Here is a 19906-nt window from a genome sequence, read left to right on the forward strand (position 1 = left end):
AAGCTTTTCTGTTTTATTTTCTCTTCCCCTAATTATCAATAATTATTATTAAATGGCACATTTCGCCCACATCTGCACCGCGGCGTCCTAATCGTGGGGGATGTTGGATTTAACTCACATCAGAACATAACTGAATGGCTTGTTCTGTATATATAATACAAACATGCTGAAATAAACATGAATGAAGAAAACTAACGTTTGGGATTATGTTCTATCACCATGAGTGAGTATTAGCACAGATGATAGTGAAACACTCAAATAATAAAAGGGGTATCTATGTAGATACTGTACATGTGCACAATCATGATCGGTGTGTGGGGTAGCAGGCCCTGGTCCGTTTGTTAGTTTTATGGATCTATGCTCCAGTTAATCTGAAGGAGGGAGGACGGATGGATGGAAGTTGAGATGGAGAGCGTAATTTCCAGCCCAGCGCTTTTTAAGCCCCCTCTCACCGTTAGCGCTTAACGCCTCTCTTCCGCTATCGACTTGCTGTCTCCATATTTCTCTGCCCCCGGGGCCAGGCCAGCCATCATGCCATAAAGAGGCTGTCATGACCCCGCAAACACACACACACACACACACACACACACACACACACACAGTACAGAGAGAGAACAGCGACCCTTTCATATCCAGTGCAGTGTGTCTTAAATCCCTTCCGCTCAGTGTGGCTTCAGTGCAGGTTACATTGCAGGTTTAACTGAGTGAAACCCCTGAAGCCCAAAAACCTTTGCCGCTGCCCAAGGATCTGCTGTCACACTGCAGAGACGTTGGAATTGATTTCAATGGAATCTTTGAATCTTTGTGGTGATGTGGGTCTGCTCTTGCTTTGGAGGATTTTCCACAGATGCAAGTATAAAATGGTAAACTTTATACACGTTCAACATGAGTATAAAATGGTGAACAAACACATTTGTTCCAATAGCTAGTTCCATTTTGGCTCTGATTCTAGTTTGGCAAAATATCTGGATTTTTAGATTCTAACACTCTACTCGCTCTGTTTTATTAGTAAAGAGCAAAGTACGAAACATTCAACTTCTCTTTTTTTAACGCACTGATTATCCTTAATTCCATAAGCAACGTGTCTGTGCTCGGCACAAGGTTGTGGAACAATAAAGCTATTCGTCGCATCAATTTCAGTCATCTGAATGTCCTATCTGAACTGTATATAATAACACAACAGAGTAAACAGCTACACTCTGAGGCTGTACTTTGAGCTAAATCTGCATGCTAACATGTGTTGGATATTTGACCTGATGCTAACGCTGGATGAGAAGTCATTGAAGTTACTACAACTCATCCTTAGCGTTCATGAAATGACATGTTCTTGTATCCGGATTAGGCAATGCCGTTCCATGTATTCTGTTACTTCCCATGCCTGCCAATAGATTTGATAAGGGATTTGGATTTGAAAAGAAGATTCAATAGTGAATTCCGATTAGATGAAGTGCTATTGAACCCCAAACCTGATGTGTACTAACTCTGTAATATCTGTCACACCCTATTATATAATCCGTCTGTATCTCTGCCTCCATCACAGTCTGTTCAATAGGCAGCAGAACCAGAGTGTTGAGGCTGAATCTTAATGGACTGTATCTTTTAGAGGGGAGGAGGTGTGAGACACTGTGATAAATGATGTCTTGCTGCAGGCTCACGGGCCAGGCCAACATGCTGTGGCTCTTCTCTTTCTCTTCAACTGTTTTTATATCTAATTACAACCTCTATGTTCTCCCTCTTTTGCTCTGCATCTCGTTCTTTTTTTCTTCTTCTCCATTTGGCAGACATTCTCATTTTATTATGGCCCACACTGGCCTTTTATTGCCCACCAGCAGCACACTTTGTGCAATTTGTCATTGAGGGAGTGTGGATGAGTTCTATTGGCTGCCTCTGCCGCTCTCACCTAAAAATCTAATCAGATCAACGTAGGGCTCTAATCACTTCCTCTCTTGCCTTGATTGCATTTATAGACGTTCTGTCGCTCTGTGCTTCCCCAATCGAGCATTTCATAATTACTCTCCTCTTACATTTGTTTATTTATATCCATCGGTACTGTGCGTGCCAATGAGTGAAGATGAGAAGTTTATGGAGGTGGGGAGAGAAAGCGTAAAGGCCTTTGGGAAAGATTTGAAAATCATTACCACTCCTTTGTGCTTTTCTGCCTTTATGTGTATGGAAGTTCATGTGTGTGTATATTACTATTAAAATATAAAAGTACTACAGCCTAAAGGCAATAAATGATAAGCTTTAGGTTGTTTTAGTTGGCTGTAAATTCTGCTGATTTAGGTAATGAGAAGTGGCAAGTCTGTTATTTTTGTAACAACTATAAAAAAAAACCCGACTCAGCAACAGTTATGCAGAATTAAAGGTATTGGTAGGGAAATGTAGTTGCATTTTTCAGTCAGAACGAATGTTAATTAGAAACAAAAATAAAAAACTGTGTGCACAACTTGCCCCATTATTTTCTTTACACAATCCCACACAAGACCGAGCCACCGAAACAAACCAGCACCATGGAGCGGCTGAATTGACTGACCCTTGCTGGATGACATCATTTGAGTGGAACCATGAGCTCCTCATTCAGCAGTTTCCACTTTTACGAGTTAGAAGTCGAGTGGTACCGGCCCACGTCCAAACATCATTAAAAGGGAAGAATATTGAACAGCTGGAGTGGAGGAAGCGTCTGCCTCAGTGAAACATTAACCTCATGCTGTTTGGGCAGACTGGCCTCGGATCAAATGATGACAGAATCCTCGTATTTATGCCCTCTTATTATTTCTGTCCACATCGAGGCGGAGTATACAAATGTTCCGAACACCACCTCCTTCCATTACATTGAGTGTCTCTGTAAATGCACGGGAGAGATCTGATCCTGTATTGATTTTCCCTTTTAAATCATCTGACATGATGTAGCAGGGAGGAAGGATTTAGGTGAATGAGATATAGATTCTCTTCAAGGCTTCTCAACTCCAGGTTTTCCGCTGTTTTGTACTCAATGTGTGGATCAAACTTGTGCCTCACCATCATAATGTTGTTTGGCCAAAAATGTCAGATTATGATTTTTCTTTCGTTGTGTTCCAGGTTCAACTGATCCACTACAATCATGAGCTGTACACAAACTACACAGAAGCTGCTAAAAGCCCCAATGGATTGGTCATAGTGTCAATATTCATGAAGGTAAGTCTACGTATGTTTACTAACCGCCCGTAGGCCGTATTCACTCACAGAATCAGTTTTTTTGTCATGACCCAGCAGCTGCTATAATGAAATGAGATTTGAATTGGGTTTTAGCTTGGATATCCAACAGAATACTAATCATTGAATTGGACAGGAGTTTTTCTCCACTCGTTGACCGTCGTTAATCAGTGTTGAAGCTCTACATGACAGCTAAGGTATGCATTACACAGATGGAACATGTACATGTGTTCAGTACAGACCCAATTAAAGTTTTCCAAGTGTTTGTGTGTAACAACACTGACATGGTCACACATTTGTAGGAGTGAGTGTTCCTTCTCAGGCTGTAAAAGATCAGCATTCGTATTTATATTATTAACCCTTTAAACCCAAATGATGCAATTTGTGTCCTAACTCTTGTCAGTCATAAGTTAAACAAGAATGCACAGATACTGCAGGAATCACCAGCATTCTGTTGGTAAAGATTATAAATCCTATAAAAAGAGATATTGCCTCATATCATCAGATTTAGACATTGTCTTCAGTATCTAAAGTAATCCAGCTGATGTCGTCTGCATATGGAATTTAGGGGAAGCAATACAAATAAAAAGCAGGACTCAGGTGCATAACATAGCTGGTTATCTCCATGACAATAAAACACTTCAGGTTTACATGACCCAAAGTATGACGGGAAGCCTGGCAGCAAAAAATCGGACTATATTTATTCCAAAGGAAAATAAGTAGTAGAAGAACAACGGGCCTTTTTGACAGCAGACACTTTGACTTGACATAAAAGCGGTGGTGTTACTAATGACATTAACAATGGCTATGTCCCTGATTTTTTCCTAAATGAAATTCAGAATTAAATGTATTGTACACACCTGGTTTTTTCCTACTGTGACAACAACAACAAAAAAGTCTTCTGTGAAAATGACCTTTAAAAGTAACAAATTCAGTATAATGTACACGTTTTACACATCAGCACATTTCTTTAAATGGTCTTGAATGAACAGAATTATAACAGAGCAGACAAAATAATAGTTTTTTTAAACTGAAATGTTACTTGGTTTTGTCTGTGAGATCAGTTCCTGCATGTCGAGCCTATTGAACTTAGCCCTGTCAGTTTTATACTGAGAGAAGAACAGAGAAACTACTGAAAAATTACAGAAAGTAATGCAATGACAATGCAAAGCTGCTTTTACCTGCCAAATCAAATCAAAAGCTGCCATCAAATCTTGCAACAGGCAGGCAAAAAAAATTAAAATTGTGTAAGGAGTTCTTTAAATAAAACGTGTCCTAGAACATATATAGTACCACTCACATGACAAATGATGGCATTTCTAAGTAGCCTCACTTTTTCTGAAAATAGCAGTACATAACCTAGCCAAGATATGTAGTTTCTATGCCATATGCTTGTAAATAAAGGTAGTAAAAACAGAGCAAACACGTCTTTATGCGAGTTTGGAATTCAAATTATGTAAAATATAGAAGTGATTCAGATGAGATTTTGTGTGGTTTCCATTTTACAAAATGTGTCAAAGTGTCCATATTCAGCTTCATTGATTCTACTTTGTTAGAATTCTGATCGCATGTACCTTTAAGAGACAAAGTAGGACTGTGTTTGTATCCAGCCACATATTGGTTTAATAGAGATCTGTCAGGTGCCCCCACCCTTCTCCTCTCCTCTCCTCTCCCCTCCTCTCCTCCCCTCTCCTCCCCTGTCCTCCCTTCTCCTGCTCCCTCTGCGTCTTTACCTGAAATCTTCTAAATGTTCAACTCAAGAACCCACGACTCACAAACAATTAGCAATCCAATTATCTTGCAGAGCGAAACAATGTGCTCCTTGGCTTTGTGTCAGCGGTGGTGGCAGTGCTCCCGTCTCTCTGTTGTGTATGAGAGGTCTCCATCTTGACTGAGAGGCTCAGAGATCAGAGAGGCAGCCGACGTCCCCAGCACTGGGCGTGCTGAGGCTGAAAAGTTCAGCTGCTAACTGCTAATTAGCTCCCCAATGTCAATGGGAACATCATTTAGTTTTGAGGAGACAGGAAACGCTGACCTAGGTCAACCCTCCTCCACTCCCCTCTCCAACCACCAGGAGAGTGTGTCGGAGGCTTTGGATGTGAAGTGCTGCAGGTGTGGTTGGTCAATACGACAGCCTGAAGAAATGGCCTTGAAGCAGTGGCTCTGCACTGCTGTTTCAAGGCATAACTTGCGAAGAAAGAATTATAATATAATGATACTGAATATGTATTGCTATTAAGAAATATTAAAGGTAGCACACATATTATGAGCACAATAGTGTAGGAGAAGTTAGGGGTTTGAGAAATGGAAGTCCTGTTCACTTTTTGACAGTTGGAGCACTGCCAGAATCATCACTACAAGGGAGTGTGTTAGAAAATATCTGGCTGTTAAATAAGAATGTAAAAGTCAAAACTTTATGGAGATGATTCAATAACAAACTCCCAACAACTACCGCAAAGTCAAAAATACAAAAACAATGGCTATACATGGAAAACATTTAGAGACTCCAGTGATCCATGTTGGAACATTGAGGTCATCCTAAAAATTTATAACTGTAAAACATATGTGAGGAAGGAGCAGCATCTTCCACTTGGGCCGAACCCTGAGAGGTTCCCTCTGTACCTGGAACAGTTTGAATTATTACAGCTTTTTTCGGGGGAAAACTTGTTTTTCTCGTCAGTTTGGCAAAGCAGATGATTCAACATTTTGACTTGTGTTTTCATGGACACCGGCTTGTATATTTTCTAATGCAGCATTTTGTTCTGATCACTGGAAGAGCTCCGACTGCAACCTGACATTGCAGAAAATGAACAAGACCTGTACTTCCAGACACAGAGCTGTTCACATTAGCTACAACTTTCTTAAAGAAGGGATTTCCAGAGCAGAGGCTCCATACAGTCATCGTACTTCCAAGAATGTTTCTTTTTTCTTCTTCTCAGAAACACACACAGGCTAAATGACCCCATACCTTTGCTCCATTTTCCCAGATGTAATTGTGATCAGCAGTCAGAAGAGGGAATTCTTACCCATTTGCCGTCTTCACCTCACTTATCAACAGCCCCTAGTTTTTGACCCCATATAATATTGTGTGATTCTGGAGTTTTTGTTTTAAAAGTAGTTTGTGGTCACTATTTTAAAAAGCTTTCCAATACAGCTTTAGGATTAAACCTTTGAAAGAATTCTTCATTATACCAAAAAGGGTTCGGAAACATTTTCCCCTGATTGTTGATCCCTTTCTGTTAAGCTCTGGATAAATACTTGAGCATGACGTTCTTTAAACTACATTGCAGCTTTGCTAATTCAGAAGTAGTTAAGTCCAGGGAAGACAATTTTGTTAATGTCCACACACTCACCTGCCTACCACACACACACACACACCCACCCAACAGCACTCCAACTGGTTTTCTGTTTTAATAGAGTTTCACCACGTCAGAGTAGTAGCACTGAGCAGACAGGGGGTAATTAGCAACGACTTTCTTAAATCAAAAGCTTGTTTTTCTCACTTTTCAGTGACTCATGCTTTCTAAGGCATTGTCAGATTTCTGATCCCATCGCTGTGACTCAGAATGCCATGCAGGAAGGGCCCCCATTCTATGCGTGGAGTCGTGAGGCACCATTAAGGACAGCAGTGGGTGACTGCAGCTACGTGGGGACCACCGGGGCAGGATTTTACATGGACATTTCACACACCGATACACTCATTTGATTGATCATTGATGTAACATCAAGAAATAAGTGAATCTTCAGGATGTGTGTCGAGTCTGATCAACATTATTTGTGCTAAATATGTACCTTTCTAACACCTAGTGTGCCGACATTTTCATTCTTGAAAAGAAGAAACATAATGACTGAATCCCCTCAGGTGCTTTTATAGGAAAATGGTGGAAATGAGAGAGACAAAGTAGAAAAACTAGTGAGCAGCATGAGTGGCTGGTGAAAGCATAATGCAAGCCTGAAGAGCACAGGGAACAGGTCAAAGACTAAGTCATTTCAGTTCCAGTGCGGGAAGGGGGAGGACGAGCACATCACTTTTTAATCACCTCGCCCAAAGACATCTCGGCAATTAGAGTTGTGAAGTCCACCGAGCATGAGTGAGGGATAGATGGAGTGGAGAGGAAATCAGAGAGGAGTCCAAGAAGATCACGGGGGTGGACATGAAGTGTGAGGTGCTTCTTTAAGCTATTAGCAAGCATGTCTCAGAATTGAGAGAGAGAAGGACTGAACAATGGAGTCGGTGGAGCAGAGTAAGAGTTAGACTTAAAAGTGTCTCTACAGCTTATGAGGGCAGTTAATGTGGTGCATTCTCAGCAGATTCTCACTCAAGTCTCTGTGATCTTTGACAGAGATCACAGAATTGACGTAGTGGCAAGGTTTGACAAGAAATGTTTGCTATATTCTACCTAGCCCAGTATCAAAGAAATCATTGGAAGATTCCACACATAATGATTCACGTACAACATTCAGTGCTCTCAGCAAGGTGGGAAGTAAGGGTGTTGAGGTCAGGGTGGAGAGTATCTGAAAGTCCAAAGTGAGTCAGACTTTAATGCAAGAGAGATTTACTATAATATTCTGGGTGATACCAAACTGCAAAGGGATTTCTTTCATCCACAACTGTGAATGTGTTTTGTTGTTTGTCATTAGCAGCATGTGTTTCCAGGGCAACTAGCTTAAACGTATGCTGTTGAGCTGTTAGGCTCCTTCCATTGTCACCACCCCACAATTAGCTGCACACTTACTGTAGTTGTGTGCTCTCTAACAAACGTAGTGTCCTAATACCCTTCACCACAAGAAATATCCTCTTAGTGCTTATCTGCTGTTCTTTCAAGCATCACTGTTGGGGAAATTGTAAAATGTTGTGCAACTGGTACAAGCATGCAGAAAACCAGAGAAGAGACAGACAGGAACAGGGAACAGCTGGACTACAATGACAATGTGGCGACATTGACAATCTGTTAGAGGGAACAGAGAAAGTCAGGTGTCTCCAAGACATGGAAGATGTCATTGGGGTTGTACAGTATAAGCACTGTTTCATTTGTAGTATCCTATGGAATTGTATAACATGTATATATTTAATATGCAATTGTACATTTTGCTGGTGGTAAGGAAGAGGCAACATATATCTGTGGGGTCCCTGGCAATGATTGTGTCACATTCAGCTCTGATGGAATACAACTTGTTTCCATTATAAAGAAATGTTGGGATAAGGATTCTATGTATTTGTTATTTAGGAAGATGGATTATTTTTTGTAACGGAAGCAGTGTGTGTCTATAAACTGTTTTAATGGTTTCTTAAAAACAGTGGGAGCCTTTCTTTTCCAGAAGGCAAAGCAACAGTGCAAGATAGTGTAGAAGCATCTGACTGTGCAAAATACATCAGTGGGTTTCGACATTTCATGGGCATTAAAGGTGATAGATTAAAAAATACACTTGCATTATCTTTTAAACTATTGAACCAAGTAGATTAAATTCAATTCCCCTCTCTGTTTCTCTCTTTTATTCCAGATTGCTGAGACATCAAACGCATTCCTGAATCGAATGCTGAACAGAGACACTATCACCAGAATAACATATAAAAGTAAGTGTCCATGTGCAGTAATCAAAATGTCTAAACATTTGTATTAATTAAAGTTGCGTTCACTAAACCCTGTCCCCTTTAGTTACTGTTGGTAGGCCTGTCAAACTTACCGTTTTAGCATGACGTGATTCAGTTAAACAGTGACACTTGAAATTATTAGAAATGTTTAAAACAACAGTTATTTTATTTTCAGAAAGAGGTAGACAAAAGCAGCTTCATAGTTCTACCCTACTACTGTCGTTTGTTCTTGCTTCTGAAATGGCCACTGTCACTAGAAGATGGAGCTTTAGCTAGCTAGATAATGGAGCTAACATTAGCTTCATGAGTCATTTGGAAAATGTATCCAGCTGACTTTTCCCCACAATGGGGGAAATTGCTACACAGTGGATGTGTTAGTTGTGAGCAGGGCTTTTTTTTAGCGTAATCTTTAACCGAAAACATTAGGGGGGTATGAAACACAGCTGGCCTTGGAAATAAGTTAGACAGACATTGGTTTGTAGATTACGGCAGACAAACACTGTTTGATCAATTACAGCAACCCAAAGTTTAATAATACACATACAGTATATATCTTGTATCTTTTATCTATTTATAGGCTATATTTCTCACTTACTACAGCTCCAGGCAGACTGCTTCAACATGTGAAAGTCTTAGTTAGTTATGATAATAGTTATGTTAGTTAGTTAAGTTTGCTAAGCTATGATTGGAAAATTACTGTTCAGCGCATTGATGTATTATAATAACTGGAAACTGGACACTAAGATGACACCTAGTCAGTCCAATGAGAAGTGCTTGCTCGGTGCATGGGCCAAAACAAGCAAGACTGAGCGTCGGTGCTGTATCCAGTTCTTATACTACATCCATGTTTCGGGGGAGGAGGGTTAGCAATAGGTCAACTGTTCAAAAGTATAATTAATTATTTCTTAATAAGTACTTTACTTTCTGATCTATTAAAGCATCATTATTTAATAAGTGCTAGTTGAAGGGATGCTGCAGGATGGGGATGGTGAGCTGCCTGTATGGGAACTCTTGATAACTGGAGGAGGCTGTTGGTGAGGCAGCATGTTAGGCAGCTTTCCAGAGGTTTCCCTCTGCCAGCCTGCCATAATGGAGAGGCGGCATTGGCACGGATATCGCCCGGGGCTATCTTTAAAAAAGAGACAAATAATTGGATTAATGGGGGGGAGCGGTAAACACCCTGCCTCCTTGTGGCTGGGAGGGGTCTCTGAGGCACCGGGAGGAGCAGGAGGTTGCAGTCGGACGTGGTCCTCCGGGTCCAGCTGGAGGAGCTGGAGAAGCCGAAGAGGAGCATGGACTCTGACAGCTATCAAAACTCCCTCAGATACACTGTCTCACGCATGCTGACACACACACACACATGCACACACAGTCACACACCGCCCCCTCATTCTTACAGTATGAGTCCTTAGGCATATTCCTCAGCCAGTAATGCTGCCAGCGTTTTTAAAGCACACATGCACACATGCTAACACAAAGTCACGCACACACTATCTAAAGAGGATTTTTTATTTCAAACACATGATCAAAGATCAGCAACAGAGCTCCTCTTAACATGCAGAGGATCACAGAAGATTTCTATCGGGATTTTTTTCAATTGCTTATTATGTATGTTTTTATTCATAGGATACTGTTTACACAATGCAGTATTTAATAGTCATGCAAAGCACCGTTGAATTAGCATTAAAGCTGCAGCAGTCCACCACAGTAACCTCATTACAATAGGCAGTCCATTTGTCAACGGTGGCCCAGCAGATGACAAGTTATTGAGAGCGTGTTGCTGGAGTGTGAAGAGGAAGAGGCAGAGAGTTGCAGTTTGTCTAATTAGTGTCCTGAGAGTGGAGACAGTTTGGATGAAAGAGGTTTTGTGCAGCAACACCAACAGCCTGTCATTCACAGAGCTCTAAATGATATGTGAAATAAGAAGCGAGAAAAATGTGTTATGAAAGATGAGCTCAGTGCTTGATGAGTAGTTGGGGGTGAGTTTACAGCACGCACACGAAGAGGAGTCTCTGTTTTTGTTGACCAGAACCAGACTGAGATGATAGTCTGGTTAGCAACAAGGTAATGTCTGTGTGTTGGGAGCTATCCAACTTCACTCTTATGTGCTACCCAGTGCGCTTTACTCCACCATTTCTTTGAGTGTACAGAATTTATATATCACTATATTGCCCACAATGGTACGAACAATGCAGCTTACACTACTCCCTGCTAAATAGCCGAAATGATAAATGTGTAAATAAATACACCTTTCAGTGATGTTGTAAAATGATGTCAAGGTTTCAAAATCCTAGTTAACTACTCATTATATCCTAAACCTTAAGAATTGATTGTGTAGGGAGTAGTGAACAAGGGAGTGAGTGAAGACACTGCCTGGGAGATAGCTTCCTACACTATGCATGCTGATGCTTAACTTTGATACAGAACCGTCATGCTATGACTCCTTCAATTATTTTTAAGGAAAAATGCACAAAAGAATATATTAAAGTTATACACGCAGCAACAAAACTGTTTTAAACATAATCTTAGCTCTCGGGCCACTGAAAGCTTCTTTAATTTATATGTTTCTAATAACAGTGTATTAAATGACAATGTGAAAGGGTTAAATACTAGTAAATATATATAATATAATAGATAATAATGTATTAATAATGATAATAAGTAATATTATATTAAGTATATATACTTAGAATATATAATTTATTTGTACTTAAGAACTGCAGGCTACTAAATGTGCTGAGTGTGAGGAGTAATACGACGCTTTACCGCAGTGGTTTAATATACATTTAAGGGGTTAACAAGAAAGCTTTTCTGACTCTTCTTTAGTTTCTTTAGAAATGACTCTTTGGTTGAGGAACGTTTTAGTAATTTCACAGCAAATACATTGTGTTCCTTATTTGTTGCTGTTATTGTGCAACCTACAACTTTGGTACAAGTTATAAACTACAGCACAGTATCCTGTGATGAAACATTAAAAGCTTTTCCTTCTACAGATGATGCGTATCTCATGAGCAGCCTGAACATAGAGGAGATTTACCCAGACACACGTAGTTTCATCACATATGACGGATCGATGACCATCCCTCCATGCTTTGAGACCGTCACATGGATCCTGATGAACAAGCCGGTGTACCTCACACGCATGCAGGTGAGCCTCAGCTGCCAAGCCAGAGCTGAAACACCCAAACTCCCAAAGTTCACTATTTGTCTCAGCTGAGGATTTTCTCTCTAACTGTTGTGTACCTTCAGCTCAGCACTGAGGCTTTTATTCCAGCACTCTTCTTCTGTCTCATCCTCCATACTGTCCCATGTGGGGACTTTAGCAGTGGATCAAAATGCCTGGCTCACTTTGCTTTGACCAACTTTTTTTTAACGGCCTTCTTTTCTCGCTCCCTGTCTCTGTGTTATCTAAGATGCACTCCTTGCGGCTGCTGAGCCAGAACCAGCCTTCTCAGATCTTCCTGAGTATGAGTGACAACGTTCGCCCGGTCCAGCCGCTGAACAACCGCTGCATCCGCACCAACATCAACTTCAGCATGCAGGGCAAAGACTGCCCCAACAACAGGGTTCAGAAGCTCCAGTACCGAGGTAAAAACACTCACTGTTCACCCTGCTGCCATGTTATCGCCCTCCTTCTCTGACATTTTGATTGTCACACTTCTCTTGAATCTAATTATTCAGGCACATCTGTGTTTCCCTCATACTGCTAATGACATTAGCACACTTAACAATTATAAATACTGTGAGGATGGTCTCACTTCTATTCTATTCTATTCTATTTAGAGGTGTTTGTTTACTAAACTCAAAGCTGTAGCTAATATCAACTCTTAACTTCCTGTGGACTTCTGACAAACTGTTGTTCAATAAGTGTGATTAATTATCACTCACCAAACTTTCACCTTCAAGGGGGAATATTGCTACTGATGAAATTTATTTAAAATTTGACATCCACATAGATTCCAGAAGATTATTGCTTGATTTACACTCCCTAGTATAATTAATCAAATGTGAGTGGAGCGCTGGGGCTCAGCTGATGGTTGAGATGCAGACTGATTTCTAAAAAGAAGCAGTCAGAACACCTGTTTGGCCGTGACTGACAGATCTGGTGGTTGGGAGGCTGGAAACTGGCTTGTCACAGCTCACTGCAACCTGGGAGGTGCTGCTGCAGTCTGTCATCTCTCCCCATCTGCTTCAGCCAATATATCTGGGCAACTGCTGAACAGAAGCATAAATACACTAAATGCAAGAGGTGGCCCCAGTCCTTGCTATTCATTGTGTTATTAATTTATGTATTTATTTTTTACTCAAGATTTACTGTACTGTGGCCGACACACACACACACACCATGATTGTCTTTCCGTCTGTATCTCTCTCTCTTTCTTTCTCTGTTCTGCTCTACTCGGCCTATTCCCCATTGATAGATGAAATTCTTATTCTGTGCAGCAGTTGTGGGGAGATTTCAACCCCTCCCCACCCACCTCAAACCCTTGTGATCCTGGAACAAATGCACTCACCAGAGAGCCAAACCAAATAACACAAAAGCAGACCTGCTTATTTAATTGTTCAAACATTTAAAGACCTTCAAGATGAAGAGGAGGGGGGTCTCATTAAAAGGGATAGTACATCTCTTTGGTGAATTGTGTAAGGTCAACCTTTAGAGCAGGTGATCATCAGCGTAACTGAATGGGACTATTCATGCTGTGCATGTGTTTATGATTATGATTACACTCCAGTAAATCTCTTTTTTCATTTTCAACAGCAAGTCACTTAAAAAAAAAATCTAATTACAATGTTTACTTGTGTTTGTTTGGCACCTCCTCGTTTTGGGTATCATTTTCTATAAAGGCTGCCACTCAAAACATAATGGCAGCACCAGCCACCCACCACCTGCCGCCACACACCCAGGCATAATCCATTCATTTTCAATTGTATGTTATCGCTAACGATGAAATATGTTTTAGGGAGAGGGTGGGGGTGAATCATGCTGGAGAATAGCTGAACTGTGGAGAGTGCCGCATATATAAATCAGTATTCTCACTCCTGTCCTTCTCCTCTCTTCCAGTGAACGAGTGGTTGCTAAAGTAGCCTCTATCGGATGAGCATGGAGACGAGTGTCAGAGATGGAGAGCGGGAAGAGCGAGGTTGAGGATGGGAAGATGGAGGAGGGAAAGATGTAAAACCGGGCTGCATCTCATCTAAGAATATTTCATGGCATTGTATAAAGACAAACAACACTGGACATTCTACGAATTAAGGAACTTTGTATTGTGAACAAAGAGACTCTTCTTTACATTGATCAGTTTGAACCCTCAATCTAACACATGTTAACCAGCCCTTTCCCCCACTGTACAACTATATCTATACGGACATTTTGATACCAATACTTTTTTGGGAGAAAACCAAAAAAAGACACTTGGAAACAAACAAAAAAAATAACATGGAAGCATTTATTTGATAGCCTCCCAACCAATAGGACAACGTTGGGACTTTAAAGCCTTTGTACATAAAAATGTTGCTATCAGTGGGAAAATCCATGGACTAAGTCACTGTCCCCTTCCCACCGGTCAAGATGAAGTGGTCAGCACACGGCCTCACACGGACATTTCATTACAGTCACCACCAAGGCATGCAATCAGCAAATCTAACAGAGAGGAAACACAGCCTTACCTTGTCATTTTCCAAAACTAGAGTCATGTCATGGGAGACGAGCAAATATTTACAGGCTTTCTTACGGCCTCAGAACAACCAGTGTCTTGGCCTTGTTTGTACATATTCTTATTATCAATACTGCAGAAAAATGAATATGTAAAGAAAATTAATGAATTAACATTCAAAAGATATATTAAGAGGATTTAAAAAAAGATAAAAACTTGAGAATTTTAAAAACCTTGGCGCACTTCTTGAGCAGTTCTCAGTCTGAGCTGATGCCTTTTTTTCTGTTTTATTGTTTACAATGGTCATACACTGTGTTTGAGTAATGTTATCAGCCCAATAAATGTGTCTGGAAAGTTCACTTTGGAAAATGCTTCACTATATGAGGATCTGACTTATTGTACCTGTACCTGTTTTGTACTGTTCCATATTAAATGTGTTGATATGTCAATATTCCTCCTCAGAGCCATGCTCAATAACACTGCCATCACCAAGCAAGCATTGCTCAGAGATTACAGTCGGATAACCCAGGGTAGCGTCTTCTCGACAGAGCCTCTGAATGAAGGGCATGGGATTGTCTCCTGATGATACTGATGCAGCTTTACAGTCTGGCTTTCTTTCCATTGTTTGACTGACAGGGCTGAAGCTTATCAGCCATGAACAGGAAGTTCCATCAGGGTTAATGTGACCTGTCACAGTCTTTCAAATCACACCAGCGGTCGTCAGGGGACATGGAGGACAGGAACCTCCTCTACAGCTGGTTTACTAGGTGGTTATCGAAGATCGGGGTAAATGGAGGACACACCCCCATGTCAATCGAACAAAGCAATAGATTGTCTAGAATGTGGATAGTTAACCCCAGAAATATCTTTCACCTTTTCAGCAAGGTCAATGACAGAATGTTAGTTCCTCGAATGGCCACTTGAGGCTGGCTCCAAAAGTGAATGAATTATTAATCCCCATAGACCCCCATGTTAAAATGCCAAACTCTACCCGTTTATGTGATCATGTGAACAGGGTTTTTTGGCTTTCACTCATTTACATTATATTAAGGATTAAATTTATGCATAATAATAATAATAATAATAATAATTATAATAATAATAATTATGTTTATTTAGACATTTCAAGCTTAAGGTTGAAGGTCTTTCCAGGTTCAAATATTTACAGAATAAAATAAAAATCAGTAACCCAAGACCCCCATGCATGTCATACCAAATGTAGGAAAATGAGCGCACATACAGTATATCAAGCAGCACTAAGCCCATACATAAACAGATGGAGGTGCAAGTGCAAATAAAATAAATTAGATCATATATAATAAGTAAGATGTGGATAAGACAAATACGCTCATACAAAGCAGGTGAAAGTAAAGGAATTACCGAACTGCATTTAAAATGAATAAAATGATGACACTAAATCAAGCACAATATAAATATGTAACCTTAGGGGCCTGGATGGGCTGTATTGGGTTAAAGGCCTTTAATATAATCTTGAGCTAGACCATGGATGGCCTTGTAGCTAATTAATAAAATAAAAGCTAATTAATAAAACCTCTGTTTTATTGCTATTGAATTATTGGAAGTTAGCTGGCATCCAGCCCTTGACATTTGATAAACAGGAATGCAGTAGAGTAATACTGTTCAGTCCACGTGGTTTCATTGAGAGGTATGACTGTGTATCATCAGCATAACAGTGAAATGAAAATATGAAAAAAGTGCCCTGTTTTCCAGGTAAGAGGAGAACCACTTACTTACAATGCAACTCCAGTGATTCCTTCCCATTCCCTCAGTCTCTCAATAAGAATGTTGTGCTATATGGTGTTGAAGGCTGCACTTAAGTCCAGCAGCATTCGGTTATTGTTTCTTAGTGCATCTGATAGTTGCATCAAAACAACTTTTGTGTGGCAGTCGGATCCAATGCGGGCCCTTTTAGAAGTGGCTGAACACATGTCATTGAAAGGCCCTGTCACACATATCCGTATGACAGAAACGTATGCCGGCGCATGCGAAAATTTGTCAGAGTCCAAATGCGTCCAACTTTTCATCGGATCGGATCGGAAAAGTGAACATATACAGATACACATGTCTAACCTATTGATAGCGCATCACTTACTAATATAAAATGTATCAGATGAATGCCCAATGCATAAGGTATACAAAAATATGGCGTATACAAAATATCGGCAACATGCTGGTTTAAGTTGATATAAGGTAAGGTATAAGGGATACCTTACAAGCTGGGGTGCGTTGTTGAACGCTGATGTTTTGAGCATGTTCAAAATTACCGTACCCAACGTGTGCTTCATAAGATATGCAGACGTTACGTGACGTTAGACATACGTGAATATTTGCCTACGTAAATACAGTACGTGAATACTTACCTACGTAAATATAGTACGTAAATACCTACGTAAATACCTACGTAAATACCTACGTGACTACGTTAGAGGTACGTTAGATATAGGCTATGTCGGCTGACGGTGAATCCTACAGCCAATTTATTGATAACGAGTGGATAACCTATTCCTACCCTATGTTAAGATTATGCCTGACAACGGAGTAACTTATTAAACGTGTTTCTACAGTACAGCTAGCGTTCAGCATTCTAGCCGTTCTCCAGCATCAGCATGACATGAACCAAATGGCACTTTTCCAGCTCTGTTGGCCAGACGCTCTGATACGTTTTAAATAGGTAAGTGATACGCTATCAATGTTTGACATACGTATAATAATTAGTTATGTATTCGTTATGTATACGTCAGCTACAACTACAGCTACTACAGCTACAAGGGCCTTTAAAGAGGTCAGGCGAGCGTTCAGAGGAAAGGAAATTGTTTTTGATGTTGAACAGATGAGGTTCGATGGTGTCCATTACATCTTTCAAAAGTTTAGTGGACATGACGACATGCCCATATGTGACACAGTGTCGAGGAGGTCCTGTAGTGATATGGGAAGAAAACAAATCAATAATTCCAAACATGGCAGGTGATATCCATACATGTTGCAGGAGGAGTAATGTGTGCTCTAATGTTACTTATTTTATGAATAAAGAAGGTAAGAAACTATTCACACTCTGCTGGAGATAAGGTAGTTGTGGTTGTCAATTGAATAAAGTTTGAGGATTATGCTGATTAGCAGAGATTAAACGTGAAAAGTATCGCCTTCAAGCCTCCTTCACTTTGTTTTTATAAGGTTGTAATAAATATTGTAATGGTTGATAGTGCACTTAATTTAACTGTTTTTTTACTTTCTTTCTGTAAATCTAATCTTTTAAGAGTTGGAGTTTCTTCGTTTATCCAGAGTGTAGCTCTTATTTTCGGATATATTATCATTGGATATTTAGAGGTGCAACCTTGTTCAAGGTGGATGAAGATAGTTTAACCCTTAGAGACCCACATAGACCCATTTTTGTCTTTTTCAGGGGTAGACGGGATGTTTCGGGGAGATAGCAGGTCAACAGTATATGCCACATAAAAGTGGTATACATAATGCTGGGATACAGCTCAGCTGTGTTCAAATCTACGGAGACTAAGATTATAACCAGACATGATTACAATTTGTCTCATTGGATCGCAAGAGTCTCAGCTTTCCAGTTATACCCAATTCATGTAATTCCAAGACTGTTCAGGGACCCCAGCAGGCAGAAATATTCAAACCACTTTTAGAATAGGTGAAAATAACACCTGTATACTGCATGCAGAAGAGTGCATGGTTTTTATCCAAAACTGCATGGGATTAGCATAAAGTGGGCATCCCTGTAAAGACTCATACACATATAACCCATTTTCATTCAGCTATGTTGAGGTGAGTAGTCAAGGGACCACTGTGAATATGGCCATGCCAGTTTTTCCCTCGGCAAAATGTTTCCTAACTTTGGAGAGTTATTTAGCACCTCAGCTAATTTTAGTCACTGGACTTGACCTCTCGGCCATGTTTGTGGTGTTGATGCCTTTTGGAGAGTTTTATGTAAATATCTGTTAAGTTAATTGTACACCAGGCATCAAGATATCATGAACTGTAATGTCCTTGTTTAAACAAAAACTTGGCTGAATCCTGCAATAACGTTTACCGACAGTGCTAGTCAACCAGGTAACTATTTTTCTATATACTGATCTCACAGAAAAGAGGACTCTGGCAGGAAATCTGAATGAAATTCTATTATTGTATTTATTTATGAGCAATAATTAGCCGGCGTTACCTAGCTTGTTAGCTTAGCTCTTCGTACTAAAAGAACTCTTAGGTGTCAGCTATTCAATTTTACTGGTAAGTACGTTACAAACGAGCTGTTTTTTTGATAGACATAATCAGCATCCCAAATACTATAACAGTGAACACTAACACTAAACAAGCTAACACTAGCGTCAGCTGGTAACTTAGCGTTTGTTATGCACATTACTTGTCCCACGCCTCGCTCTTCCCCAGCCCCACCCTCTCTCCAAATACAGTCACTTCTGGCAACAAAAAAACAAGATTGCGATGGTCAAAAACCAAACTCTAGGCTTCAAAACAGTAGTCCACAATCCAGTTGGTGGCATCACAGCGGGTACATCCATGTATTATGTACAGTCTATAAGCCGGATGTCTGGACTTTGGCTCTCTATATTGTGCTTCTAACTTTTAGTCAACAGTTTGCAACAATGTGCAACATTGCCCCTCCTGACTTCAATCCCATCAAACACCTTTGTGATAAACTAGAACACTGACTGATCCAGGCTTTAAAATTGTTATCCTTAAACTTTCAGTCCAATTTTTATTTGCAACACCTGTGGTTGCTGTTGGTACTACATGTATATAAAATATTGGAACCACATAAGAGCATCCCGTGTATCTGTTTACAGTGCAGCCAAACAAACTTGAGTAGTTAAAAAAAGTCAGTCAATATTGGACTTTTTCTATCATGCAATGGGCAATTGCAATCGGATTTCATGCTGATTATGGAGTGAGTCATTTTCCACAAAACAGCAGAGCGCAGTAATAAGAGCTGTAGGAGATAGAGTGTTCAGACACTTTCAGCATACTGAGACCTTAATCGCCCAGCGTCACTGGCAAACCTCAACAACAACCTTACAATTGAATGGGAGAAAATCCCTGCAGAGAAGTTGGCAAATGTTTTGAAAAGGCTTTTAGAAAACAATTTGATTTTAGAATGTCAGGTTCAACTATAACATGTTGCTGTTTGGGTGTCCATGTACTGTGTTATATGTTTGAATGTCAATTATTCTATGTCAATCCCAAATTGATTATGCACTTTTATGATTTGAATAAAATCAAACACTAAAACTATTACTAGCTATTAAAATGTAATAGTGCAAAGTAGCAGCGCTAAGTGATCTCTTGTCAGGGTAATTTTATTATCTTTTGCATGCGTAGGTCATGACTTGATTTTTGCAATATTCCGGAATATAGGAATAATAGTTTTATTTTCAAATAGCTGGGATCCTGTAAACCTGCATAAAATAGCATCCTT

The 19906-nt window shown here is 40.1% G+C and overlaps 1 protein-coding gene across 2 annotated transcripts in view; it reads left to right on the top strand.

Annotated features, from left to right (window-relative positions):
* Positions 1 to 14888, top strand: part of ca10a (carbonic anhydrase Xa) — a 180158-nt gene extending 165270 nt beyond the window's left edge. For both annotated transcript variants that reach the window (XM_029457178.1, XM_029457177.1), the window contains 5 exons: positions 3079 to 3174; positions 8695 to 8767; positions 11779 to 11933; positions 12199 to 12373; positions 13848 to 14888. In XM_029457178.1, the coding sequence (XP_029313038.1) occupies positions 3079 to 3174; positions 8695 to 8767; positions 11779 to 11933; positions 12199 to 12373; positions 13848 to 13870 (522 nt within the window). In that variant the 3' untranslated portion in view covers positions 13871 to 14888. The remainder of the gene's footprint in view (positions 1 to 3078; positions 3175 to 8694; positions 8768 to 11778; positions 11934 to 12198; positions 12374 to 13847) is intronic.
* The last annotated feature ends 5018 nt before the right edge of the window (positions 14889 to 19906 follow it).

This window comes from Cottoperca gobio, chromosome 19, assembly GCF_900634415.1.
Source record: "Cottoperca gobio chromosome 19, fCotGob3.1, whole genome shotgun sequence".
In the NCBI taxonomy this organism is placed as follows: domain Eukaryota; kingdom Metazoa; phylum Chordata; class Actinopteri; order Perciformes; family Bovichtidae; genus Cottoperca; species Cottoperca gobio.